The sequence below is a fragment of the Ziziphus jujuba genome, chromosome 10, assembly GCF_031755915.1.
Source record: "Ziziphus jujuba cultivar Dongzao chromosome 10, ASM3175591v1".
Taxonomy (NCBI): domain Eukaryota; kingdom Viridiplantae; phylum Streptophyta; class Magnoliopsida; order Rosales; family Rhamnaceae; genus Ziziphus; species Ziziphus jujuba.
In genome coordinates, this window is record NC_083388.1 from 20,954,134 (window position 1) to 20,979,573 (window position 25,440).

At 35.1% G+C, this 25,440-nt stretch overlaps 5 protein-coding genes and 1 non-coding gene across 9 annotated transcripts; 3 read left to right on the top strand and 3 right to left on the bottom strand.

Moving 5' to 3' along the window:
• The first annotated feature begins 1,708 nt into the window (after positions 1–1,708).
• On the top strand, positions 1,709–3,669 carry LOC107411803 (GATA transcription factor 16). The gene is made up of 3 exons (XM_016019462.4): positions 1,709–2,149; positions 2,264–2,365; positions 2,964–3,669. The coding sequence occupies exons 1-3, from the start codon at positions 2,123–2,125 to the stop codon at positions 3,336–3,338; spliced, it is 504 nt and encodes a 167-aa protein (XP_015874948.3). The 5' UTR covers positions 1,709–2,122; the 3' UTR covers positions 3,339–3,669.
• A 1,728-nt stretch (positions 3,670–5,397) lies between these two features.
• LOC107411798 (exonuclease DPD1, chloroplastic/mitochondrial) lies at positions 5,398–8,924 on the top strand. The gene is made up of 4 exons (XM_016019455.4): positions 5,398–5,636; positions 6,770–7,404; positions 8,170–8,375; positions 8,465–8,924. Exons 2-4 carry the CDS (start codon positions 6,824–6,826, stop codon positions 8,665–8,667), a joined length of 990 nt encoding a protein of 329 aa, XP_015874941.1. The 5' UTR covers positions 5,398–5,636; positions 6,770–6,823; the 3' UTR covers positions 8,668–8,924.
• Positions 8,925–9,014: 90 nt separating this feature from the next.
• TRNAT-AGU (transfer RNA threonine (anticodon AGU)) lies at positions 9,015–9,088 on the bottom strand. The gene has a single exon. It is a non-coding gene; the product is annotated as a tRNA-Thr (tRNA).
• A 407-nt stretch (positions 9,089–9,495) lies between these two features.
• On the bottom strand, positions 9,496–14,144 carry LOC107411783 (tlg2p-like protein a). 2 transcript variants are annotated; one of them, XM_016019439.4, is made up of 8 exons: positions 13,627–14,138; positions 12,077–12,353; positions 11,293–11,382; positions 10,944–11,015; positions 10,493–10,570; positions 10,340–10,405; positions 10,168–10,248; positions 9,496–10,061 (listed from the first exon to the last, which is right to left on the bottom strand). In XM_016019439.4, exons 1-8 carry the CDS (start codon positions 13,833–13,835, stop codon positions 9,954–9,956), a joined length of 981 nt encoding a protein of 326 aa, XP_015874925.2. In that variant the 5' UTR covers positions 13,836–14,138; the 3' UTR covers positions 9,496–9,953. The 2 variants fall into 2 exon arrangements, with proteins under 2 accessions (XP_015874925.2, XP_048324398.2); XM_048468441.2 differs by lacking the exon at positions 11,293–11,382 and having other exon boundaries at positions 13,627–14,144.
• A 694-nt stretch (positions 14,145–14,838) lies between these two features.
• LOC107411805 (protein DEHYDRATION-INDUCED 19 homolog 3) lies at positions 14,839–20,188 on the top strand. Of its 2 annotated transcripts, none has more exons than XM_060812003.1 (5): positions 14,839–15,219; positions 15,638–15,780; positions 16,600–16,677; positions 17,250–17,506; positions 18,236–19,414. In XM_060812003.1, the coding sequence occupies exons 1-5, from the start codon at positions 15,144–15,146 to the stop codon at positions 18,267–18,269; spliced, it is 588 nt and encodes a 195-aa protein (XP_060667986.1). In that variant the 5' UTR covers positions 14,839–15,143; the 3' UTR covers positions 18,270–19,414. The 2 variants fall into 2 exon arrangements, with proteins under 2 accessions (XP_060667986.1, XP_048324399.1); XM_048468442.2 differs by lacking the exon at positions 18,236–19,414 and adding an exon at positions 19,833–20,188 and having other exon boundaries at positions 14,843–15,219.
• Positions 20,189–20,700: 512 nt separating this feature from the next.
• LOC107411804 (uncharacterized) lies at positions 20,701–24,911 on the bottom strand. 2 transcript variants are annotated; one of them, XM_016019463.4, is made up of 4 exons: positions 24,759–24,911; positions 22,627–23,871; positions 21,583–22,531; positions 20,701–21,391 (listed from the first exon to the last, which is right to left on the bottom strand). In XM_016019463.4, exons 2-4 carry the CDS (start codon positions 23,869–23,871, stop codon positions 21,135–21,137), a joined length of 2,451 nt encoding a protein of 816 aa, XP_015874949.2. In that variant the 5' UTR covers positions 24,759–24,911; the 3' UTR covers positions 20,701–21,134. The 2 variants fall into 2 exon arrangements, with proteins under 2 accessions (XP_015874949.2, XP_015874950.2); XM_016019464.4 differs by having other exon boundaries at positions 22,627–23,877; positions 24,759–24,859.
• Between the last annotated feature and the right edge of the window lie 529 nt (positions 24,912–25,440).

The following is a 25,440-nucleotide window of genomic DNA, read 5'->3' on the forward strand; positions in this document are numbered from 1 at the left end:
ACTTTGATCTGTTATTTATTTATTTATTTTTTTCTTTTTTCTCTTCTCTCTGGGTTAATGAACTTGAATCCTACTATATGGTCCTCAATTTCTGATCTTCCAATCCTTAATTTGATAAAAATAAGGGCGGAAAAAAACAGAATAAATTAATGTACATTCTTGATTCGGGAGAGGCACTTTAAACAACTGTAATGGACATAGTGTCATGTTACCTAGGGAACAGTAGTGTTCTTGTATGAGCACGTACTGTCTTCTTCTAGTGTTCTAGAGACCAGATAGAGAATTGAAAAAGGCTCAACTTTTGATGGTGGAAAAGCATGGGAAAAGATGAAAGCCCAACAAGAAAGAACCCTAATTTCTTTCTGCTATTTAACCCAAATTTATTTGTTCCATATTATTGGAGACAGAGCTCCACAACAGACAGTAATCTCTTTTTTATTCCCTTTTTTGGGTCTTTCCCCGGCACCATTTGGTGTTTTGTCCACTGCCTATTGCACGTAACCTGTTAAGATGGTGGAAAGGGCATGGTATTGGCCTTTTTGCTACTCATTTCTCTTTTTTATTGAACGGTTGGGGGCTTCTTCCATCCTGTCCTCTAGACAAAACGAGTTATCTCTATCATTGGTTGGGTGAGGGAATTATCTGTTAGCACTAAACTTTTCCTTTGTGTTTTTTCTTTGGAACCCTTTTATAGATCCTTGTTTACCCAATTGTGGATCATAAAATTACATGCGACAAAGTCTTCAAATAATAAATAGGAAGGGGATTTTGAAATTCATCTCAATAAGAAAACAGGAGTTTAAGATGAGGTGATAGGAGTAGAAGGGTGGTTTTTTATTTTTTATTTTATTTTTTTATTTTTTGATATAGAGTAGAAGAAGGGTATATGATATATGAAATGATTATAGACATTGAATATACCAGAATACTTTTTATATGGCCTTGTGTTTCTTATTTTTCTATGCTCACCATCACTGTAGCAATTTATTGCTCTCTGCCTCTCTGGTTTTGTCTTATTTCATGTGTAATTGCTTAAGTGGGTTCATATGAAAAATGAATTTTTTTCAATTTTATATCTTCACTGAAAAGTAATGCATTATCATGTATAAAATATGCATAACTTTTTTGTTCACTAAAATGATTGGCATTCATCATTTGAACATAAATTGAAATTGTATAAAACGTCAATTCTTTTAAAACAAAAATATTGAATTAAGACTTTAAGCAAAGAAAAAATAAATAAATAAATGCATAATAAAAAATAAATAAATTGCACTATCGTTTTGCCATATTCCAAGTAATATTAAAATTGTAAGCTATCGAGAAAACAAAACTTGAAAAGTCATTGTATTTTCCAACTTGGACAATACATTAAAGAAGGCCAAAACCAAAACATGCCCTTTAAAATTTCCATTAATCCAAGGCAGAGTTCACCTAAATATATTCATTCATTATTCAATTACTATACACGCCATACGGAGCGAGTACACTAGGTTTGCTCAATCGCAGTGAGTGTCGAAAATACATATAAGACCCTCCCGTGCATGCAGCCACGTGTCTCTGGCCCTTCCTCAAAAATTGGCGGGTGTTTGCTACGTCACATGGCTTTTTGTACAGCTTTTTGCAGAACGTCCAACAAGGGTAATTTCGTCATTAAAGATAAGCACTAGGGTTAGGGTTTTTTTCTGTGCATATCCACTGCGCACTTTTTCAGTCGGTCTCTCTTTCTTCTCTGTTTTCACTGTCCAACCTTTTTTTTTTGCTCTCTGAAACAATTTTTTTTTTTTTAAAAAAAAAATCCTTTGCATGTCGGTTCCTTATTAAGAACCGCATTTGGTTTTTCTCTGTGCCTTTCCATTTCTCTGTTTTTGCGCTTTGGGGTTCTTTCATTTCTCTGTTTCTCTCTCTCTCTCTCTCTCTCGCTCCCGCTCTACTCTGTTTCCTTTTCTTTTTTTTTCTTTTTTTGTTTTTTTGGTTTTTCAGCTCTCTCTTTTTTTTCTCTGCTCTCTTCTAGAAATGATTGGGGTTTTTCAGTCTTTCATTGTTTCTTTAAGTGCCCATTAGTCCATTTTATCTATCGCTCTTTCTCTCACTCTTTTTGAGATTCTGGAGGAGTTAATTAATGGGAATGATGGATCTGAGGAAGAAGGTAGGTTCCAAGAGTGGTTATGAAGTTTTTTTTTTAAGCTTTGTTTTCATGGTGGGGTTTTTATTTAATGGTTTTTTTTTTTCCCCTGTTTGCTAATGATTCGGAACAAAACAGAAATCATTGCCAGAGGGAATGAATGAGAACAACGAGAAATGTTGTACTGATTGCAAAACCACCAAGACACCCTTGTGGAGAGGAGGTCCAGCTGGGCCTAAGGTGAGCCCTCCAGTACACTTCTCTTCGCAGCCCGCCATTGGATTATGTTTTATCTTCCTTGGTGATTTCTCTTGCTGGCTTGTTATGTTGATTGGAATCCTTCTATTTTGGGTACTGTGTTAATGTGTGAATCTTAGTCTCCTAATTTGAAATATTACAAACCCAAACCCATTTGTGTGTGTGTGTGTGTGTGTGTGTGTTTGTGTTTGTTTTTGTTTTTGTTTTTATTTTTTATTTTATTTCTTCATCCCATCTGGGATTGTGTTTTCTTCTCTGTAATCTGTTTTCAATTTTTTCGGTTGCCTTTTTCTGCTTTTCAAGTGAGTAATCACCGAGCGCGATACCTAAATATTGCTGTGCTTCCTTAATGAGTTGGGTCTGCAATTTTGTTCCTTGATTCGTTTTCTATGGTCACCGATCTCTTTTCTTTGATCCGGGGCGTTTGATTTCATTGCTTGTGGGTGTTTGTGATTTCTCTGTTGTGAAGGTGGATTATAAATCAATACCCATTTTTAGATATTGTTTTCTTCTTCGGGGGTTTTATTTTTATTTTTATTCTTTCTGATTTTAGTAAAAAAAAATTTGCGGGTTTTTACAGACACTTTGCAATGCTTGCGGGATCAGACACAGGAAGAAGAGGATTCCGGTGGTGCGTTTGAGCAATAGAACTGAGAGAAAGAGAGAGAGACTTACATGTAGTCATGGTAACACCAAAACAAGCAGTGCTACCACCACTACCACCACCACCACCACCCCCACCCTCACCATCGGCCCCACAAGCTCTGATGAAAATGGTGGGAGGGATTCAAGCGAGTCTTTGAAAGCTCGGATAATGGCGTTGGGGATGGACGTTTTTCTGCAAAGCTCATCGGTGGTGAAGAAACAGAGGTGGCAGAAGAGGAGGAAACTGGGAGAAGAAGAACAAGCTGCTGTTTCATTGATGGCACTGTCTTGCGGCTCCGTTTTCGCTTAAGGAAAATGACAAAAATTTAAAAAAAATATATTGAAAAAAAAGTGAAAAAGGAACATAATATTTTAGAAAGAAAACAAAACCCTAACCAACCAAATAGCTCTCATTTTCTTCTAGGTTTTTTAGGTTTTCCTAATCTTAATTAAAAAAGAAAAATGATACACCCTTTGTATGTATTTTTGAGGGAGTCTATAGTCTATGTAAGAAAAAATCGGGAAAGTCAATGTAATTGAGATGGATGGTTTGGATAGAGTGACATTCCTTGTTTGAATTAAATATTGTACATATTTTTGGAAAGTCAATGAAATAGTGATGGATGGTTTGGATACAGTGACATTCCTTGTTAAAAATTAAATAGTGTACATATTTTTGGTAAGTACCATGGGCATTATGTATTCCATCATTTATATCACCTAGACTTTTTTTTTTTTTTTTTTAAATTTCCTGACATATATTGTCTCCTAAAATAATGATAGTGATTTTAGATATAAATATTCTATCGTGGAAATTAGAAACAAGGAAAAAAAATATATATATTCAATCACCCTGAAGTATGAGAAAAGAAAAAAGAAAGAGATGAGTTTTTTAGTAGAATTGGTGTCTATGAGTGAAAATGTATTACAATTTGTGTTCCGATTGTGAAAAATGATTGAAAATTTTTAAGCACTGAAAAATGGGTTCTATTTCCAACTAACTTTTGTACTGCTCGCTCTGTTATGTATCCAAAATGTAGTGGATGATATATTGTCTGCTACCACAACTTGTTCTCGTCGTCCGTGTAAAATAGTTGCGTTGTGAATATTCCCAAGTCCCCCCCAACTTTATATTCCCTTTCAAAAAAAAAAAAAAAATAAATAAAATGAAGAAAAATAATATTTATTATTTTTAAATTACAATAATATTTATTATTGTAAAGGGATAAAATTGTACAAGAGCAGCCGTGGACCGACCTAAATCTCAGTTCTTTAGCTTGAGCGAGGCAGTTATATAGCAATTGATCAGCCCAGCCCAAGTACTTGCATGTCCGTCTTCAAATTAACTAGCCCAGGGTTATATGGCCCAAATTTGGCAGCCCAATTTGAAATGGTGCGTTTTTATTTCTTATTTGTTTTTTTGATGAACAATCGTGCTTAACCGTTTTGCATTAATATCCCTTTAAAATATTATATTAAACACCAAATATAATTTTGAGGCAGAAAAAAATTAAAAAAAAAAAACAAAAACAAAGCAAAAGAAGAAAAGCTTGTAGCCGAGAATTCTTTTCTTTTCCTTTTTTTTTTTTGTATATTTTGACGCTTATTCAAATAACAAAAATTATACAGTATATTAAATTTTATTTTACCACAAAAAAGAAAAAGAAAAAGGATCACATAGAAACACCTTAAAAGAATGTGATACATAATTTAGTTAGTCCGGTAAATAAAGTGGTAACTTGAATTGTAAGTAAGGTCTATGTTACGTAGGCTGCTCTCTCAAGCAATGGATAATCAATAACCCCACGTTATACTCCTCCGGGGATCGCTGACTTTGACCTCCTTTGGGAGCAACCAACGGCGTTGATCATCTTTCACATGGATTTTGTTGGAATATTACACTATATTCCAATTGGACAAAAATATTGTTTTCTCTTTTAAGATTGAGACTAAAAATCCTATTTTTCCACTCTTTCGGCATAATATCTGTTGGGTTTTTAACTCTTTGGCAAAAAGTGACAGTGAGAAAAAAAAAAAAAATACAAAGTCTAATTGGGATTAAAAAGAAAATTGACAAATCATTATGGATTTAGTTTACTGCTATCTAATATTAATAGGTCAATATAGAAGCAATAAAAATATGCCTGTGTGGGTAAAGTAGTTGGTTTGTCTGAACAATAATTTTGAATTCTAATATTCACTCCCATCGTAATAATAATAGTAATAAAAAAACATTTATGTACCATAATATAAAATAATTCAAAGAGGATTTAATATCTTATCAAACTCAAAGCTCGTTGTTTTAGGTTTTGGGAACGCTCCCAATTTGGAATTAGTTATAACAAAATTTCAGAAATTAATTCTTAATTAGAAAAAAATAAAAAAGTGGGGGAAAAAAGGGGCAAGAGGTGAGGAGGGTAAGGCGGATCGAGAGGGAGAGGCGCAACTTGTGGGGACTTGGAAAGCTCAGAGCTCAGTCTTCGCTCGCTTTGCTTTGCTTGCTTGCTTGTTCTCTAAAAACTCTCTTTTCCTATAAAAATGTCTACTTTATATTATTAACCTCCACATTTCAGCTTGCTGTTTTTCTCCTAATTCAAACCGTTATCTGGTAACTACCTCTCTTTCTCTCTCTCTCTCTCTCTCTCTCGCGCTCTTATATTCTTTTCGTGTCTTCTTTTAGTTCATCTTCCTGTTTGGTTACTTAGAAAACTAATAGAAAACTGTGAGAAAACTCAACCTCTTGTTTTTTTTCTTTTTGGTATGTGAGTATGTTTTCCCTGGTGTTTACGCCCTCTTTTTAAGTTGAGATTTTGGTCTTGCTGTATATTCCTTTCGTGTTCTTATTTGTTTATTAAGAATCTAAATGATTGTTATTTGTGTGCTTGTGATGCATTTTGTAATGTGAAAGAATTCTGTGCTACCTGGGTTTTCATTTCTTTTCTTGTTTTTATCACTAGACGGGGATCGATGAGCTTCATTTTTCCCCCTTTTCTTTTTTTCCATTAGAAAAAAGTTACTTATGTCAAGCTGTGAATTTTAAGTTTGTAATGCCTCTCTGGGAAGATCTTGGTTATGGTTTTCATTATATTTAAGCACATTTTTCCCGTGTAATATCTCCTGCTTGTTTTGTTGCATTGGGTCGATCTAGAGTTGAGATCACAATTCTCTTACCTTAATTTGTACTTTTGTATCTGTAATTTTGAAAATTTATTGTCAGCAAAAACAGTCAATGACAATTTATCTACTCACTTTCATTTAAGATTAGTAAACTTTAGAACATTCCTTTATGTGCAATTTATTTGCTGCCAATTATTTGGAAACAATTAATTAGTGAAATTTGTAACTCCATGAGGTTTCTTTGAACATTACCTTTTTCTGGCGTTTATGTGGTGGTAAGGTTTTAAGGAGCCACAAGTATTTTGGGCGGCAGGTTTTGCAATTTTGACTTCCTCCTCCCTCAAAGTGGAACTTTAGCATTTTCATTCCAAAAGGGGAGGGTATATTATATTTTCTGTGGACCAAATTCCTTGAATGCCTGATTTGAGATCCATCTTTTTTGTGTAAATTACTTGTTTATTTCTATTTCTTAATTAAACCTGTTAAATTTTTATTTTTATGCTACGGCTGTTGATTATTTCTTTCTCATCCTTGATTGACCCTGGCACTCTAGGCTAATTCTTTTTTTGATTCATGTTAGAGGTTATTTTCTTCTAAATATATCATTTTTATATTCACTTTCAGGTCAAAAGCCAATTTTTTTGTGATGCTGAAATTTTCACTTGTTCTTGAGGCCAGATGAGAACAGCTACCATGTGTTTTTCTATTTTACAAGGCCCTAGATTTAAAATTCATACATTAGTAAATTTTTGGAGTGGAAACTTCCACAGTTGGACTAGGACATATAGTAATAGCTCAAAGCTGCATGGTTCTATAGTCAACGGGCTTGAGGGAGGAAAGAGCAAGAAATGGACTAGAAGACCAGTAACCACAAAAGCAGAAGAAAGAGCCAAAAGAATCCATAGCAGTAAGACAAGCAGTATCAGGCATGAAGTGTTTGATGGAGCGGTTTCAACAAATGCTACCTTAAACATAAATAAAACAGAAATAAATCAATTCCAAAAGATTCAATATTATGACATTCAAAAAATTATTGCTGAGAATAAAGATTTGGCCAATCTTGTGACAGTTGTTGCTTTTGATATTGAGACTACTGGGTTTAGCAGAGAAAATGATGGGATAATTGAATTTGCACTTCAAGTTCTTCAGGGTGGTGAAAACAGCACTTTTCAGACACTTGTAAATCCAGAACGGAATATTACAAATTCACATGTTCATGGCATTACGAAAAATATGGTCGACAGACCTGGTGTTCCAAGGTACTCATCCTTTAATTCTTTCATGCTGCCTAATTTTTTAAAATTTTTTTCATAAGTTTAAAATATCTTTCAGTTTCAATTTCAATGGTAGTCCACCTTTTTATTCTATGATTAGATTAAGTACTGGATAAGACACTGCTTGAGTTAACTATCATGATAGCTTCTCTTGTGCCCGGTGGAAAGGCATAATTTTTTATCTACAATTTTCATAACTTTTGAGTTTCCCATCAATAAAAGAAGGTTTAAGGACACTGCTTCAGATAGTATAACCGGGACATGAGCAGACAAATGAATTTTCAGAATTCTGGCTGATGATGTCTGAGTGCAAGTAAACGGAAAAAATATGTATGTGCTGGTGGAGTCTTCATAAGCACGAAATTTATATAGCTCCAAATGAGTTTGGGAATATGATAATACCTAAATTCAGTATGTTCCAAGTTTTCACAGCACCTAAAATAATTATTGCTGAAGGTTGAAATATAGTTAACACATCTTGTGAGCAAGAGACTGGGAGCATTTGGCCCTTCTTAAGATGTGTCTCTTGATCCTGTGACGTGTTAAAGTATTATTTGCTACTGTGGTACAAGATCCTTTTCAGCTTTTGGCTTAATCTCTGATTCTATATAACTTAGTGGCAATATATCTAGATAGTTAATTCTAAATGTCATGAGAGTTTAACCTACTTGTCAGCTCTACCTATATGTGTTAACTTTTTTGGACTGGCAACAGTTTGCTAATAGATGCTCTTTTGTGAATTACATGGAGGATGAGAGAGCTGATACCAATCTTGCTGCAGTATGTCAAAAGCCATCAGAAACCTGGCGGTTTCATCATGTGGGTTGCTCACAATAGTCGTTCTTTTGATGTCCCATTTTTGCTCAGTGAGTTTAGTCGTTGCTCAATAGAGCTTCCTCCAAATTGGTTGTTTCTGGACACCATTCCTTTGGCCCGTGAATTGATGAAGTCCGAAGGTCTTTCTCAATCTCACTTCATGATTTTCGTGTCCATGCAATGAATGGTTGGGTTGATACTAACGGCTTTATGATAATTTTGTTAACAGGATCAAAACTTTCAAAAATATCACTGCAAGCCCTTCGTGAGTACTATGGGATTCCATTGATTGGTTCAGCTCACAGAGCCATGTCTGATGTGAGATCTTTGTCATTGATTTTTCAAAGGTTGACCTATGACCTCAAGTTGACGATGCCTGGCCTTGTTGAAAGGTCTTTCTTGGGCTCAGACATAAAAAAGAAGAAGAGTTGAGGATAGTCCCCACAGCTTTTGCTCTTGTACTAACTGTTTTTACTATAATCAACAATGTATTGATCCCAATGGCATTAGTTAAGTCCTGCGGAGGAGCCTCTAATTAAAAGAGGTCAGAATATATAATTTATGGCGCAAAAGAAACTTGGTTGGGGTGGTGATTTCTGCCACTGTGGGTTTGGGTTTGGAAAGAAAAGCCATTCATTGTATTTGTTAGAATGTTGTTATTCAATAAAAATGTCTTCCCTATTTAATCAGTGACAACGGTTGTCTGATGTGCATGTCCAAAATCAAAAAGTAGAGTGGGGAGTTAATCTTTCCTTGAGCATGAAAATTTTAAAGTGATTTGCTTTCGTTGAGAGTCGAACTCAAGACCTCCCGCTTACTAAACGGGTGCTCTAACCAACTGAGCTACGAAAGCAGTTTGAAGGAGATGGTTATATTAACCTATAGAATCGACCAAAAGAATCCAGCATTCCAATATCTTCCAATGTAAGTCTGAGAAATCTTTTGCATTTCTAAGTTTAATCAATTTCTATAATACCGGCCAACGTTTTCTTTACAGGGTCACCGAGAGAGTCGTAAATACAGATTTATGTCGTAGATTCCTCCAAGTAAACTTCACTTTTTTTAAAAAAATATTTAAATAAAAGCAATTTACAAAAATGCGGAAAAATTTTCATTTATTTTTATGTCAGCCTAACTAGATGTGACGTGATCCTGAAACATACATTTGAAACCAGGTAGAATTTGCAGATTGCAAATTAGAAGCTCATATTCTCAGATAATGGGAAAATAATTGCCATAGATGCAGGCTATACAAAAGTGTTCCACTGCATAATTGATGTATTTCACTTTATTGCAGGATAAAATCGATACAAACAATGAAAAAGAATAAAAATTTAATCTCAGATGTATCAGAGTGCTAAAGATACAGAAAGCACCAAAATCCCGCATGAAAGAAAAATCAAAAGAATCATCAACATTATCAATGTTCCTTGGTAAAAATCCTATACAACTTACTGGGACATTCATTCTACGTTCATCATCGATGTCCCACCGTCATTTAGCATTTTATCTTTTCCCCCAAATACCCGAAAAATCAAAATGAACAAAGAAATAGTCGTCATTCTTATGTAGTATACGTAGCTGTGGCACTTCAAAATTCCGTAAGCCTCTATTAAGGATTTAACAAAATCATCTATCTTTGCGTGTGTGGAAGCATCAGGGGAAGGTTTCAACAATTAGAATGTATGCGAAATGGTGTAAAAAACTGTTGATGCAGATCACAAGAATATCTCTTTGAGGATTAGGAGGACCAACATGATAAAGCACATGATAATGAGCACTGTAGCACACTTCACCATCCCTCCTTTCTTCTGTGTTCTCTCAGCCTGTAAGCCAAATCCATAAACAGATAGGTATATTATGTTTATAGAGAAAGAGACCATAAAAAAATTTTAGCATGGTTAAAGTCATATTGATGGATGGAAAATGGACCTTCTGCAGCTGCTTGAGGCCCTCCTCGACTGTAGATGCAACATTCTGAATATTGTAATCTATCCTATCAACAATGGTACCCTGTACGGGGAAATCAATTCAATTACTGAGTCTAATGACAACGAGTTTCAGAGACTGTATAAGAGTTGATACAGGAATGACATTTTCGAACCTGGTCTATAACAAGTACCGACAGATCCTTCATAATCTGAGCAAGCTCATTTACAGATTCTACAACCTTTTGAAATGGAAACAGATTCTTTCAGAAAAAAAAAATTAATGATAAGTGTGAATAAAAAGATGTTGTAGAAAGATCTTCACTTGCCTGTTGGATCTCTCTCTCCCTTTCTACTGTGAATGCCTCACTTTTTTTAAGCTTAGCCATCTGATGCTCGTTAAACACCTATAAAATATTTGAGTCATCAATCCTAACCTTCAACACAATGAAAATGAAAACCATACAATCCTCAACCATTCTAGACAACACAGTTAGTAATAAGCAACAAAATAAAGCACATGTACAGGGAGTTTGGCTTCCTTAAACTTGACATGATAAATAGATCTAGAAGAATCTAGAGAGATGGAAAAAAAAAAAAAAAAACACCAGCACACCATACAATCTTCAACCATTCTAGACAATACTGTCGGTAATGAGTAACTAAATAAAGTACATGTACAAAGAGTTTGGCTTCCTAAAACTTGACATGATTAACAGATATAGAAGAATCTAGACAGATGGAGAGAAAAGAAAAGGCAAAAAACGAAAACCAGCATACCATGTTGTCCAAATCGTCATCTTCCATTCTCGATCTACTTCCATTCATCTCTAGATCAACCCCATCTTGACCCTATAATGCAAACACCAGGATCTTTAGAACATAACTTCGTAACTTATTGCCTATTAAAAAGAAGAGAACACTTCACAACAAAATATAAGGAATATAGAAGGCGTAAGCAATGTGGTTTTTCTCTTTATAAATGCTTCTCCATGAGCAGACTGCTGAGTAAATAAGGCAATACTTATACAAACAAAAAATGAAATAGAAATGCTCATTGCAAGTTTAGAACCATCAAAAATATAATATTATCCATTGAATGGATAAAATTAGAAAAAATTTTACAGACGTCTTTTTGCTGCCTGAGACGCTTCAAATAAGTTGACTGTTTCTTGCGAAGCTCCATAGAGAGGTTCTGAAGGTCAGTAGCAAGAGAACGCTGCAACACATGCAGGCAGACATAAGCAAAATTTCACTTGTCTACCATCATTTAAGATAATATAATTAATTCATACACTTAATTTGCGTGGGTGCAGAAGTTCAGGGTTACCATAAAGAATTTAGTATACAATAACCAACATGGTAATAAAAAATGAGTTAAATAAACCAACCTGAAGTTTGGGTACATGCGCGCGCGCGCGCGCGTGTGTGTGTGTGTATGAGAAAGAGAGAGAGAGAGAGAGAGAGAGAGAGAGAGAGAGAGAGAGACATATATTGCCATCATGTTGATGTAGGGAAAAAAAGACTTCACAAATTCAAACTGCTCTAACAAAAAGCCAGACATAGGGTAAAATCTAGTATTCTATCAAACAACCAATGACATTTATTTTTGGACCCAAAAGTCTTCCTAGAAACACTTGTAAGTTGTAGGCTTGTAGTTAGCTTTAGGTTTCCAACATTAATAATTAATTCCCAACCAACCAAGTGCTACTGCATCAGATTAAGGCCTGGATAGCATTTTTGTTATCAGCCATATTAGCATTTATGGCAAGTCAAAGAAAGTAACAACTGATACATGTGATGGTATTATTATTCTTGGCTTCCTAAAACATAAAAATCAATAACTCTCACTAAGAATCTAAGATTACTCAACATAGTTATGCAAAACTGATGCATCGCTTTTGAAGTCATACCTGCACATTTTTTCTGATATTTGAATCTTCAGAAGGCCCACCTGCAGAAAGTTTTTGTAGTTGCTTCTCCGATTTCCTTATCAAATTTGTTATCTCTAGTGTAAGACCCTCTATCAAGCGTTGATCTTCTTTACCATCTCCAAAAGAAGGCATTAAAGCCTTTGCATGAGCCTTGGTTAGCTCAGCCATCTTTGTCCGTGCACGCTGCACATTTGCTGCTATCTCTTCAGATACATCCACCCAAGCCGGAGGAAGACCCACAGTAAGTGCACCCTTACTGTCGGTAAAAAAATAAAATAAATAATAATAATAATAATAATAATAATATATGACGTATTCACCAAAAGAAGATGCACTTCAAATTATATAAACTAAGAAACAACAATCCCCAGTCTACACTTGCTCTTTTTATCTAATGATAATTCCAGTCATACTCATGCAGAGGTTGTTATTGACCCCACTTAAGTGAAATTATCACCCATAACCATGCACCATCCTCTGATGAAGCATTTGCTCCTTACTGAAACACATAACTAAGGCTTCTTGAGAAGTTGATCTACATAAATTGTAAAACCGGCCTAAGGCCGATTTCCACAGTTGCACAAAAATGAAAATAACTTTTGGAATAGGTGGAGTTACAAGGACGATGAACAATCAGTGGAAAGTTCTGAAATAAAATTTAAAGGGCTATCATAGAACCTATGGACTCCACGTTTTATGGTTTGGGATACTTCAGGCAACTTTGGGGCCTAAATTTCATTTACTGATGCCAATCTCCAATATCACATATTCATAATCTTGGAAGGCAAGCATAAGAAACATGTTGGATTCAAACCAAACAAGAAAACTCCATATCATGGTGCAGCAATGCTCACTAGTTACCAATGAACTATATCTCTGGACGCCAACTCTTATAAACTTAAGAATCTATTCCAAGTCAGTTTCAAAACTTTTGTCATTGGGACTTTTTCATTCACCAGTATGCAAAGTCAAAACAGATTTCCACAAATCCTACGTCCTACACCTCAAGCAAGCACAATTAATTAAGCCATTAAGTAAAGTAACCAAACAAATTCCTATAACAGCACAGCACCACAGGAAGTGGAAGAAGGCAATCTGATGTCTTCAACTCCATATAATCTGATAACCAAATCTTCAATATTTTGATAAAAATGCCACTTCACATATTACTATTACAAATTAATGAAATTTTAACATCTTCAACTCCATATAATCTGATAATCTAATATTCAATATTTTGATAAAAATGCCACTTTACTGATCACTATTACAAATTAATTAAATTTTATCCCTACCCAATCGCAAATATATATGTTATACAAACCGAAACCAAGATAAATACTTGCATTTAGCAGATTTTTTTTTTTTTTTTTGAATTTGAATTTGAAAGCTATTGCTTTTGTTAATTATGCAATTTGGATGTTTCATTTCTTTTATTTTCCTAAATTTATATTTCGGAAAAATAATTCAATATGAAAAACAATAAAAGAAAAATAAATAAATAAAAAATCAAATCTAGAAAGAGGTACCTTGAATTACCCGGATCCTCAGTACTAAGCGGAGCATAAGACCGATTAGGATTCAGAAGCGAAGTGCTCACCAATTCGATCACAGGGCCGCTGGCGCCTGAGCTTGTCGACGGCGACGACGACGAAGGTGAAGAGCTCGAAGGAACGCGGACGCTCTTCAAGGCGTCCCTGTACTTCTTGTATATCAAGGTCCGGTTTCTAGTCGCCATTAGATTCAGATTCAGACACACAAAAAAAAAAAAATAAAAAAAAAAAAAAGCTACGGATCCGAGGACGAAGAAGCCAAATTCGGCTCAGGTTTCGCCATGATCGGGCAGGAAAGCAAAGGAAATGAGAGAACGTTTGGAGAAACTGAGCGAGGGTTTTGGTTTTGGTCGAGTCGGAGGAAGAAGGTCACGTGATCGGAGATCAGATATATTGTACTGTTCGGACGACCAGTCACGTGCCCCGGCAAAGTTGGGATAACTTCTGGGTGATCGGACAGGTAGTGGCGTTAATGTGGGATATTAAAAACTTTACAAAGGGAAGGTATTTTGGGGTCAATTTTGAAATTTCTTATTTTTATGTGGGCCAAGGAGACAATACTAGTAATGACTTGTCCTGGTGGTCAGTAATAGTATATGGTCAATACTCAATAGTGGTTTAAAAGTTAAAAAGGTAAAACTGGGTGATCCTCTTTACAAATTTCTTTTTTTCTTTTTTTGGGGTCAGGGTGCAACTTTTATTTTTATTTATTATTTATATTTGTTAACTTTTTTCACTTTCTCTTGTTTTTCTGAAGCAAAATATTTATTGTGGATCCACGTTTTAAATCCTCTTATAATTTAAGTTAAAAAAATTTCGGTTAGTTTTTATAATTTTTGATTAATAAAAGGTGGTACATAATTAATTTTTCAAACATTAAAAATGTTTGTAGATAAATAAAATGATAAAAAAAAAGTTAAAAAGAAAAAAAATGCACGTGCAGAACAGTAAGAGAAAAACTGTCGGAACGACGTAGCGAATTGGAGAAGATGAGGTAAGAGAGAGGGAGAGAGCTCGAGGTCCGAAACAAAAACATGTTATAAAAACGGTGCGTGTCTTCACTGTTTTTACTTTTGGACGTTTCTCTATTCACCGCACATTCCCCGGGGTCCCATTAAATTCCTCAATTTGTTTTATATATATATATATATATATATATTTAGTAATTTAATAAAATATAAAAATATTTTATGAAAAAAAAAGAAAAGAAAAAGAGATTATATAATTTCTCAGCCTATTATCGGTGTAATTCGTCATCACCATCGTCGTTCGTCGTCTTCGTCTATTCTCAGTCCTACCAGCTCCAAACCCTAGCCAATACTTACGCACACCCTTCTTCCTTTTTCCTTTTCCACGGCTTCCATATCGCATCCCCAAATTATATTTGTTGAGGGGGTTGATTCTCAAATTTGAGATCAGAGGCAAGGGATTCGGTTTTTTTTTTTTGAGTAAGCCGCCATCCGATATTCGCATTTTCTAACAAATAAAGAGTCATGGATGGTGATTCGTGGAGCGCTCGTCTTTCCTCTGCCTCTAGGCGTTATCAGTCTGCTCTTCAATCGCGATCTGGTAAAGCTCAATTAAGCAACTTTCCCCTTTTTATTTTCTTATCCAATGATCCATTGTTTGGTTTCTTAGCTGAGCAAGAAGGTTGGTCTTTTTTGTGATATCTCGGTTTGCTTAACACCATACGATTTAATGGCGTTCACTGAGGTTAATGCAAATTTTTGGGTTAAAATTTTTTTTTTTTTTTTTTTTTGGTTTTTTGGGTTGTGGTTTTGGGGGGTTTTGATATGTGCAAGTCTTTGTGTATATGAAAATTATGGCCTTGCGCACGGCTAAATTCGTTTCTTTTCAGTGTTCAATATTGGTAATTTTCGAAATTTATAATTTCTAAAAGCAAGTCTGGGTTTTTGGGGTTAGTTTTATGTTCTTCTGTATGTTTTATGAATTTTGCAAATAATTCAGAAAAATTCTGTGTGTGCAGATATGTTCATGGGTTTTGAAGAAATTGACGGGGATGATGATATAAGGGAGGAGTTTCCGTGCCCATTCTGCTCTGAGTATTTTGATATTGTTGGATTGTGCTGCCACATTGATGAAGAGCATCCAGTGGAGGCAAAGAACGGGGTATAGTTCTTTTTTTATTGTTCCACCAAGACTCATAATTTCCTTATGTTTACGATAAATGAGTGAGCATATCTTTCTCTTTGTTGCTTGCATGAGTACAAGGTGTATAATGGACGTAGTTTTCCAGAGAAGTATGTTTATCATCAACTACTAAATCCTTTTTCTTATGAGAGAAGTACTAATAAATTTAAGATATTAAAAAAGGTGCTGATACAGGTTTTGCTTACTCACGTCAACATAGCCTAGAAATCTAACAGGGGGATTTTTTCTGAAACCTCAATTAGTTAAAATTTTCATCATGTAAGGGAGCAATCGTGGTCTCAGTGCCTTCCGCTCCAAATAGTTGGGGGAAGATAGTTTAAAGATCTTTTTCTAGGGTTCAATTTTTTACTTTTCCAAGTGTTCTAAATCATGTGTACTTTTGGTCTTGTATTCAGTAATATGATCTATTTATTAACTAATATCTTTATATTTCTGTGTAAAACATGGAGACAGAAACCATTAGTTCATTCAGTGTTTGGGTGAGTGGCACCTTGAATGAGTATTAATTGTGCTGATAAGATGGACAGTGCTGCTAATCAGCTATTGGGGGTTTGATGCCTTATAGAGCTATGTACCTTCATGTGATACAGTGTCTTGAGCTCATAAATGGAGTGAATTTGGTCGGTTGAATATCACTGATGGGATTTCATGGGATATTTTGTTATATTGGTGTGCTCATATGAGAGTCTAATGACTACTTTCTTGCCACATATTTTATATTTATTTTCTTTTTTATTCCAATTAAAAGTGATCGCTTATTGAATCTCCCATTTGCAGGTGTGTCCAGTTTGTACAATGAGGGTGGGGGTTGATATGGTTGCACATATAACCCTACAACATGGGAACATTTTCAAGATATCCTTTTGTTTGAGTTGTTATGTGCTACTGATGAATGTTGTTATATTTTGTTGCCTAATCAACTTTTTGATTCATTCCATGTTAATTTCTTGAGTAATCCACATTTCATTTGCTTGATAATAATTTTTTTTTTGCATAGAGGCTGACAAATATGCAAAACTATGCTATACAAATCCTTAAAGAACCGTATTATTAATTTATTGATCATGCTCAAGAATATCTTCTTTGCCTAGCAAGGAAGTTGGTTTTCACCTTGCCTTTCTTCAGTTTGTCTAACTGAACTCTCTCTTTTTGTTGCTTTATCTTTGTCATCCGAACAACCAGGAGACCGTAAAATATATCAGTTATTGGTGAAGGCAAATATGCTATTTTTGTAAAATGAGTTTAACTTTTCTAAACAAAATTTAATAACCATTCTCCTAACCTTTTATGAACTATTTTCAAATTCCTTCATATTAATGCACATAAATTTTCAATTTTCATATGCTTATTACTTTGGTCTTATGTTTTGCATCAGTGGATAATCAGATAAAATGGCCTAGTGCTTGTATTCCTTGACCAATACTTACATGCAGCGCAAAAGAAAATCACGGAAAGGTGGATCTCATTCAACACTATCTTTATTGAGGAAAGAACTGCGGGAAGGGAATTTACAGTCTCTTTTTGGGGGCTCTTCTTGTATAGTTTCCTCATCCAATGTTGCACCCGATCCATTGTTGTCATCTTTCATTTTGCCTATGTCTGATGATTATGTTAGTGTTCAACCTCCTTTTTCAACTGAAACAAGCTCAGTCAAGAAAAGCACAGATGAGAATGTATCACAAAGGTAGGTTATTGAATGTTCAACTGTTCTTTTATATGTTTTTTCTTGTAGTGTTTAAAATAATTTCACTAAAATCCACTAAATGATGATGCACCTTGCTGTAGCAGTTTTGTTGTATAGCATTACACAGTTGAAGCTTGTGCAAATGCTGTCCTTATTAGATAATGATTGCACTCACTCTGTCTAATGATTGTAGAAATAGCTAACAGCATGATAATAATATTTCCTTTCTTATAACTGACATGAGAAATTCAAAAACCTTTTGTGATTGGTGTTTTGTATGTGGCGAAAATACCAATTCTAGCCACTGGCATAGGTTAAAAGCTCTCATTGCATTAAGTTAATGAGAAAAGAAAATAACTCTTAATTGATTGACTACCTGTCATGCAGATTTTTTACTGGATTGGATTCAAGTTTTACGTAAAACCCTTCAAAATTCAAATTTTGTTGGTTTTTCCCACCTAAGAAATTTGGTTCCTGGAAAATTTGGTCTCCTTCCTTTCGTGCGTTTCTTGTTTGTTTATGGTAGTAATTGTTGTCTGCTATTTATTTGATTGGCTCTTTTAGTCTGGTTAGAAAGATAAGTTTTTTAGTATGTTGGTTTTCGGGCTACCATTTACCAACATACCCTTCTTGCCTCAAGAATAAGTTAAATGCTAGACCTAGAATAAACTGTTTTGCAATTCAACTAGATAATAAGATGGTATTACCCTCATCCTTTCTGTAATTCAGGGAAGCATTGGCTCCACTACAAAAGATACATTGAAGTGATCTTAAATAGTTTTCCTCCTTTCTGTAATGCAAGGATCCAAGAGGGGTACTGAAATTTGGAGATTTCTGATGTTGGAATTAGGGTGGTAATCTTAGGATTACCATTATCAACCTCTAATTTGCAAATTTGCAAATTTTAGAACACATTATGCAATTTTATTGTAATAGTTAAGGTATGGTCTTTTCCTTCTTTTTGTAGTGCGAGGAAGCATTGACTTCACTACAAAAGATACATTCAAAAGATTTAAATAGGGGTTCTGAAATTTGGTGGTTTCCAAAGTTGGAATTAGGGTGGGAATCGTGGCGTTACCATTGTCCACCTCCAATTTGCAAAATTAAGTACATATTATGCAATTTTATTGTAATAGTTCAGGCATGGTCTCCATGTTAGGCAAGATGAAGCTGAATGGAGTTAATTTTGTACTATAAAAAATTGATCTATTAAGGAATTATTCTTGTATTAAATGCTTTATGTGGTGTGTTTGTGGCTTGAATACTTTTCCAGGTGTCTTCATTTTATGATCTTTTTTTGGTAGCCATTTAGTTGGATTAGACGCTTGGCATGGTGCTAGCCAGGCAAGGTGGCCTTATCAATTGTGTCTCTCATTTGGATATGATTATCAATAGTTTCAATAGTAGAGCATTGAATAACCTGTGTGTGGAGACAGGAAAGATTGTGCTCCAATATACTCCCGTATAGGGCAAAAAAAATCCTTAAGTGGCATCCTTTTACATGCATAATAACTCCCCTGCCCATTCATTTACTTCCTGCATTGATGCCCAGATCACTACAGAAATTAAATCGAATTAGTGTATCTGGGTTAATCTAATCCGAGGTTTAGCTGAATGCCTTGCCATCGTAGGAATTCTTATTCTGTCTTCTTACCATGTGGAAGTTTAGGAAAGGGAGTCTTGTTGGGGACCGCCCCCCGGGGGGGCGGGGGGGGGGGAGGAGGGCGGGCGGGGAGGTTGCATTTGATGGGATTGTTAAGTTACAGTAGACAGAAAGCATACTAAGCAGACACGGATATACATGCATCATGATGTGATGTGACAGATTGACCATCTATTAAATTCCTTTTTTTTTTTTTTTTTTGTGTGTAAATTGTGAAACCATATGTAAGACTGACGACCACCTCTCTGCACAAACTCATTGTGTTTTAGAAATTTATGCCCATTTACTATACGAGTGCTTTTGATGAAAGGATGTGGTATGCATTTGAAACAGAGGCCAAAAGCAGGACGCTGTGGTTGGTCATTTAAGATACTTTTAAGGGATGTCCCTTTAATTTCTGCTGATTATACTAGGCAAAAGTAAAAGTTCTGCTGATTATTAAAAGAGCCTCATACAATAGCACTTTCATTAAAGAGAACATCATTAGCAAGTAGCAAATAAGCACTTCTGGCTCTTCCTTGCTTTTGCAATTCAACTTCCAGTTTATTTCCTACTTTTATTATGTCACACTATGACCCGTCCATCGTTTGATATATTCTAATTCATATATTATTTTATAGTAATTCAAATTTTCTGTGGCTAACTGGTTCTCTTCGGGTTCAGAAATCGGCAGTCACCTCCGCTATCAGTCAAGGATAAGGAAGAGAAGGCAAAAAGGTGTCAGTTTGTTCAGGGGCTGTTATTGTCTACCATTCTTGATGATGGTTTATGAAGTACATAATGGATGCTGCGGTGGACTGAGACTTCGCAACGAAGTGACCTACCATCAATGGTTTAGTTGTAGCGAATATGCCAATGTATTAAACACAAGTGTGGTGAATAAGTTGTAGGATTGAGTGTAATTTATGTCGCATGTGAACTTTAGTTTCTAGCAGTGAACAAACCTCCGTCTCATGTGTTATTTTCACATCATCATGAAATTAGTAAAATGAGGGAAAAAAATAAAAAAAATTTCTTTACGTTCGTAGCCTCCAATTCTCTTGCCATTTATGCATTCAATTATCGAAGGCAATAAAAACGAAAAGAAGCCACCAAAGGCTATAAAAACAAAAAGAAGCCATACATTTGTTGTGTTTATTGTCAATTGGAGTTGGTCGCTTAGAATTTGTTTGATTGCTAGCTTTATGAAGTTTTGGACTTGGACTTTATGTGGTCCTCTTAGAGAAATTCTGGACTACAATGGTTATAAGTTATAACCGCGTACACTCCTCAACTTAAAAAAACAAAACAGCGTATATACCGTTGCGTTGTATTTAACTAATCTGTCTCTCAACTTTTTGAACATGGCAGGGTTTAACAAATCGTTTCCCAGATTTTCTGATCTTGGAAAAGCATCTCATAATCATTTTGTCTCCGATTGACCAATAGAATCATGCTACTAATAGAAAATTAGCAACGAGACATAATCATTACCATCATTGACCTCCCCTAATCTCTCCATACCTAAAAAGGAGTTTCGTTGAAAGAGATATAAAGAATGAACAAAAATCCAACGTGAATGCATAAAAATTCAACGTAAGAATCTAGAATAAACGTAGAAAAAATTTTAAAAAATAAATTAAAAATATAAAAAACGGCGTGCCCTTAACAATTTGACGCCGGACTACTATATGTTTCTGTGCTATTGAGGCATTCCACTCCCTTTTCCTAGAAAGAAAAATTGTTGGGTCAAGGGGGCTTATTAAATGCAAGGACTTAAAATTAAGAGAGAAAAATACATGAATCTTCTTCCTACCTAAATAATTATTAAATGAGATCATATAAGAATGGAACCCTTTTTTTTGTTTTTTTTTTTTTTTTTTTTTTCTGTTCAATGTCAGTGAATTACTTCTATAAACAAGTTAAAACAATTTTTAATTTTGCCTAAACTCCTAGCAAAAAAAGGGTGCTCAGGAAAGACATTTTTTAGAGTCCTAAACTCAGCCATTGCTGCGACAGTTTTGCATCCAGGATCCTCTTCACCACATCCCCTATAAAAGAATCAAAACAAGATGAGCAGCAGCCTCTCATCAGACTTGTCATACCACCGGTCGATAACTCAATGTGGGAACAGATGGATGGCTGGGGCACAGGAACAACCTCGCTACTCTTGTGCTCCAGCCCACATGCAGCTAAAATGGTGTGTGAAGAACTCCTAGCAATGTCTTTGAATGTACTTTGGCCTGAATGAAAGAACAAAAAACACAGTTCTGAGAATTTCTATAGGCACACTAGATAGAAATTCTGCTTAAAACATATCTACAACGCATAGAATAATGAAACCCATTTTAATTTTAGACTCTACTGTGGTAAAATCAAAATGAGAAAGAAAATGAACTAAACGATGCTATAAAGGCGGTTCAACTTCACATACCTAACTGATTATCTCGGGACAAGTTCTTCAAATGGCTTTTGACCACAGACTGTAATTGTTCTTTTGCAATTTGAAAATCACTATCTTGTCTATTAGCATTAGGTCTATTGCTCCACTGATGGAGTTGCTCATGACCTGATAGCGAACTCATTCCTGCAAGTCCAGGCCATAATGTTCCATTTAAAGGTCTATTAGCAGATGCAGGAGTTGAATCTTGAACTGCTTGCCCTCTCAACTGGTTTAATCTTGGAGAAAAGAAATTGTTATCTTGCACTTGTGGTGAAGGATTGTCCTGTAATCTCTCCTCGAAGAATGTGTGATATGATGCTTCCCTTTCTAGTGTGCTTGTGCATTGTACAATTGTTTCTCTCACTTGATCAATTTGAGAATTTAAGAGCTCACTACTCAAGTTAACAGCTGAATTCCCCTCAGTTCTACCAGCCATATGATGCATTCTATTAACAGAAAGGAGTTGTTGTATATGACGGTGTATCATTCGTCTCCCTGACAGGGTTGGTGCTCCAGGTCCAGCTACTGGATAAGATGCTTGAAAATCACCAGCAGGAAATCTAGGAGATGGAAGATCGGCAAATCCTTGAGTAAATGATGTACGAGGTGAAGACACCGAATTAAGGTCTAAACCTTCAACCATATAGTTTGTGACAGGTGATGCTCTGGACAAGTTGCTGTCTGCTGTCCTCTGATCAGATAAACGAGCCTGAGCAAAAGAACTTGAGGATCCCAGAGCAACCGGTCTACAAACTTCACAGTACCAATTATCGACTGGTACTTCCCGCCCAAGACCAACGCAATATGTGTGTGCAGGTGAATCACATAGGTCACATAGCAACATGAGGCCGTCATCCCCACCTTCATGGCATTCAGTGCAAATTACATTCTCATAAGGATCGAGATAACTCCTTAGTTCTTCCTCAGATGGTTGATAGACCTGTGTATAGAAAATGATGCTATTTAGAAACCTATTCAAGGAAAGATAACTTTATAAACCAATAATGCGACAGAAAAAGGAAAATGACAGCACACCTGATCACGTTCAGGGACTGGTATCACCACTTCTCTCAAATCTATTCCCATTGCACATCTTGCAGGCTTGCTAATTGTCTTAAACCTCTGCTTGCACAAAGGACAACGGGATTCGACTTTTGCCCATTCCATAATGCATGTAAAACAGAAATAATGAGTGCAACAATTCAGTGTTCCCTTAACTCTTCTTTTATCTTCTTCAGATAGACAAATTCCACAGACCTGCTTTCCAACCTCAGTCTTTACTTCCTCTACTATCTTCTCCTTACCCTTCCTTGCAGGGGGTTTCTTTTGCTGTTGCAAAACTCCATCCTCCACCTCCAGAAATTTATCATTGGAAACTGATGAATTTCTCATACTAGTTCTAGAATTTCCACACAATTCCTTGGCTTCTCTTACCTGTTCTCTTTCTTCCTCAGAGATGGTGTACTCAAAATCAGATGATCCAGAAGACACCAAATCTGAATCTGATGGTGCCACATATCTCCTCTTTTTCCGACCTCTTTTTCTCCCATTATTTTCTCTTACATCTGGGCTACTGTCAATAAAATTACACTCATCTTCAAATCTTACTCTCCTTCTCGTTCCACTAGTTTTTCTTCCTTTCTTTCTTAGTGGCTTTTTTGAAACCAGAGATTTCCTCCTTTTCCGACCTCTTACACGACCATTTTTCCGGTAACCCCGCTTGCCTACTTTTACATTATTTTTCTTCTTTTTCACCCTTACTTCTTCTTCCCCAGACCAATCCTCTTCATCTGGTGTGAATTCCTCATCATCATAATAATAATCATCATCATCATCATCATCAGTGTCATCTTCCTCTTCTTCTTTATACACTAACCTTTTCCTCTTTTCCAACTGTTTAACTCCATTTTTCTGCTGACCAGAAAAACCTCTAGACACCTTTGATCTAACTGTCTTTTTTACCCTTTCCATTTCTTCTTCTTCCTCCTCCTCCTCATCCACAATAAAGCTATCGAAAGACTTTCTGGCTTTTGATCCTCCAGCCTTTCTCACCTTTTTCACTTCCTTTACCTCATCGTCTTCAACGACATTATGAAAGCTCTCTTCCGATGCACATCCATCTAAGGAAGAACAGTAATCCTCATCCCAATCATCAGAAACTTCATTTTCTTCATCAGAAACCACATAATCCTCATCCGAATCGTCAGAACCTCTATCCTTTGTCCGGAACTTTGTCTTATTAAATTTACGCTTGCAGCTAGCCTTCCCTCCCCTTACCATCTGTCCCTTGCATACAAATAATGGCCAAAAAGAACAAACATCAAATACAAGATAACATATTCACCAGGAAAAATAAAAATAAAAATCAACTACAAGATAGCACAAATATAAAATATTTGCAAATTCACCAGCCAGAGGATAGCACAAATATAAAATATTGGTAAATTCACCAGCCAGAGGTCCAGAACCCATAACCAATTCCAAAATTTTGAAATCCAATCGAACATAACAAGTTTTAACACTTCTTAACTTAAAAAATTAAAATAAAAAATAAAAAATAAAAATAAAAAAAAGGTCCTCGCTTCATCTCTATTCAAATGGGGCAAGAAAATTTGTTCTATCTAATATGCAAATTGAAACAGTAGCCAGGCCAATATTTGCTGATAGCTGATCTATTTTATAACCAAAAATATTTTTAAATATTATTTATAAAAAAAATAAAATAAAAAAATAGCCGGATAAATCTTTTGAAAATTCTTCAAATCACAACAAAATTAAAACAAAGAATTAAAAACCAGTGCATCACCAACAAAATTAACCATTACAAAACAGCTTTCCCATCTTCCAATTCTGTTCCTCCTTTTTTCGAGGTTAAATTAATCCAGAATTGCAATAAAATTCCGTAGAAAGTCAAAATCATCTTCCACAAACCAAAAAATTACCACCAGAAAGATCAAAGAAATCCAGATTATAAAAAAAAAATAAAAAAAAAATGAGCGACAAAATCTGAACGCAAAACATAAATCGATCAGAAATCTATCGTATCCATAACATACACATATACATACATCTCTCACATCATAAACGCCACAAGAAACTGCTGAGATAGAAAGAAGAAAAAGGACGAAAATGAAAAAAAAAAAAAAAAAAAAAGGGGTTTTCGGTACCTGAGAGGAGGAGGAAGAAGAAAGTAAACGGAAACAATGGAAAATATTTTCCGATTTTTTTTTTTTTTTTTGGGGGGGGTGGTTTTTGTTTTCGTTTTATATTTATAGTCCCACACTGCGTTCTATTGAGAACGCGTCCGGTACACTTACGGCGTACGCAACTTCGCGTCCTCATTGGATGTTTCCTTATCCTAAATTACCGAATCACCCTTCAGCTACCGGGCCGTTAATATTCTAACTTTAACGATTTGTCTTTTATTTATTTATCTCCTTTTATAAACTTTCAAGATTTTCATTTTGAGAGCACAAAAATTATTTCAAATAGTATGGTATTAATATTTCTTTTATTATAAAATAGATGAAAAAAATATTAATTAACAAAATACTGCTCGAGAAATTCAAAGAATATAAAATATACCCATGAGACTATGATCTTGTGCCTCATATAAAATCACATGCTAAAATTGATTTAAAGTCACTTAAATAATGAAATTTTTTAAATAAAAAAAAATAATGATTTCGTCAAACAAAAAAATGATGAATTCACAAAGCCATGTAATGTCCGGACATCAGGAAGAATATTTATACGGTGCGAATCGCTTCACACTTTTATTATCAGATAAAAACAGTATTAACAATAATTTTTTTAATACAGATTCATATACAGATATTCCGTACTATC

What these genes read in the sequence shown, in the direction of transcription:
- LOC107411803 (XM_016019462.4), top strand. Translation starts at nt 2,123, where the DNA reads ATGGGAATGATGGATCTGAGGAAGAAG. An exon ending in TGATGGATCTGAGGAAGAAG is followed by an intron (nt 2,150 to 2,263) that starts GTAGGTTCCAAG and finishes GGAACAAAACAG; the next exon opens with AAATCATTGCCAGAGGGAAT. An exon ending in GAGGTCCAGCTGGGCCTAAG is followed by an intron (nt 2,366 to 2,963) that starts GTGAGCCCTCCA and finishes GGGTTTTTACAG; the next exon opens with ACACTTTGCAATGCTTGCGG.
- LOC107411805 (XM_048468442.2), top strand. Translation starts at nt 15,144, where the DNA reads ATGGATGGTGATTCGTGGAGCGCTCGTCTTTCCTCTGCCTCTAGGCGT. An exon ending in TGCTCTTCAATCGCGATCTG is followed by an intron (nt 15,220 to 15,637) that starts GTAAAGCTCAAT and finishes CTGTGTGTGCAG; the next exon opens with ATATGTTCATGGGTTTTGAA. An exon ending in GATGAGAATGTATCACAAAG is followed by an intron (nt 17,507 to 19,832) that starts GTAGGTTATTGA and finishes CTTCGGGTTCAG; the next exon opens with AAATCGGCAGTCACCTCCGC.
- LOC107411798 (XM_016019455.4), top strand. Translation starts at nt 6,824, where the DNA reads ATGAGAACAGCTACCATGTGTTTTTCTATTTTACAAGGCCCTAGATTT. An exon ending in GACAGACCTGGTGTTCCAAG is followed by an intron (nt 7,405 to 8,169) that starts GTACTCATCCTT and finishes AATTACATGGAG; the next exon opens with GATGAGAGAGCTGATACCAA. An exon ending in TGAATTGATGAAGTCCGAAG is followed by an intron (nt 8,376 to 8,464) that starts GTCTTTCTCAAT and finishes TTTTGTTAACAG; the next exon opens with GATCAAAACTTTCAAAAATA.
- LOC107411783 (XM_016019439.4), bottom strand. Translation starts at nt 13,835, where the DNA reads ATGGCGACTAGAAACCGGACCTTGATATACAAGAAGTACAGGGACGCC. An exon ending in ATGACGATTTGGACAACATG is followed by an intron (nt 10,571 to 10,943) that starts GTATGCTGGTTT and finishes AATATTTTATAG; the next exon opens with GTGTTTAACGAGCATCAGAT. An exon ending in GCCTCAAGCAGCTGCAGAAG is followed by an intron (nt 10,062 to 10,167) that starts GTCCATTTTCCA and finishes TTTGGCTTACAG; the next exon opens with GCTGAGAGAACACAGAAGAA.
- LOC107411804 (XM_016019463.4), bottom strand. Translation starts at nt 23,871, where the DNA reads ATGGTAAGGGGAGGGAAGGCTAGCTGCAAGCGTAAATTTAATAAGACA. An exon ending in CAGTCCCTGAACGTGATCAG is followed by an intron (nt 22,532 to 22,626) that starts GTGTGCTGTCAT and finishes TTCTATACACAG; the next exon opens with GTCTATCAACCATCTGAGGA. An exon ending in GTCCCGAGATAATCAGTTAG is followed by an intron (nt 21,392 to 21,582) that starts GTATGTGAAGTT and finishes TCTTTCATTCAG; the next exon opens with GCCAAAGTACATTCAAAGAC.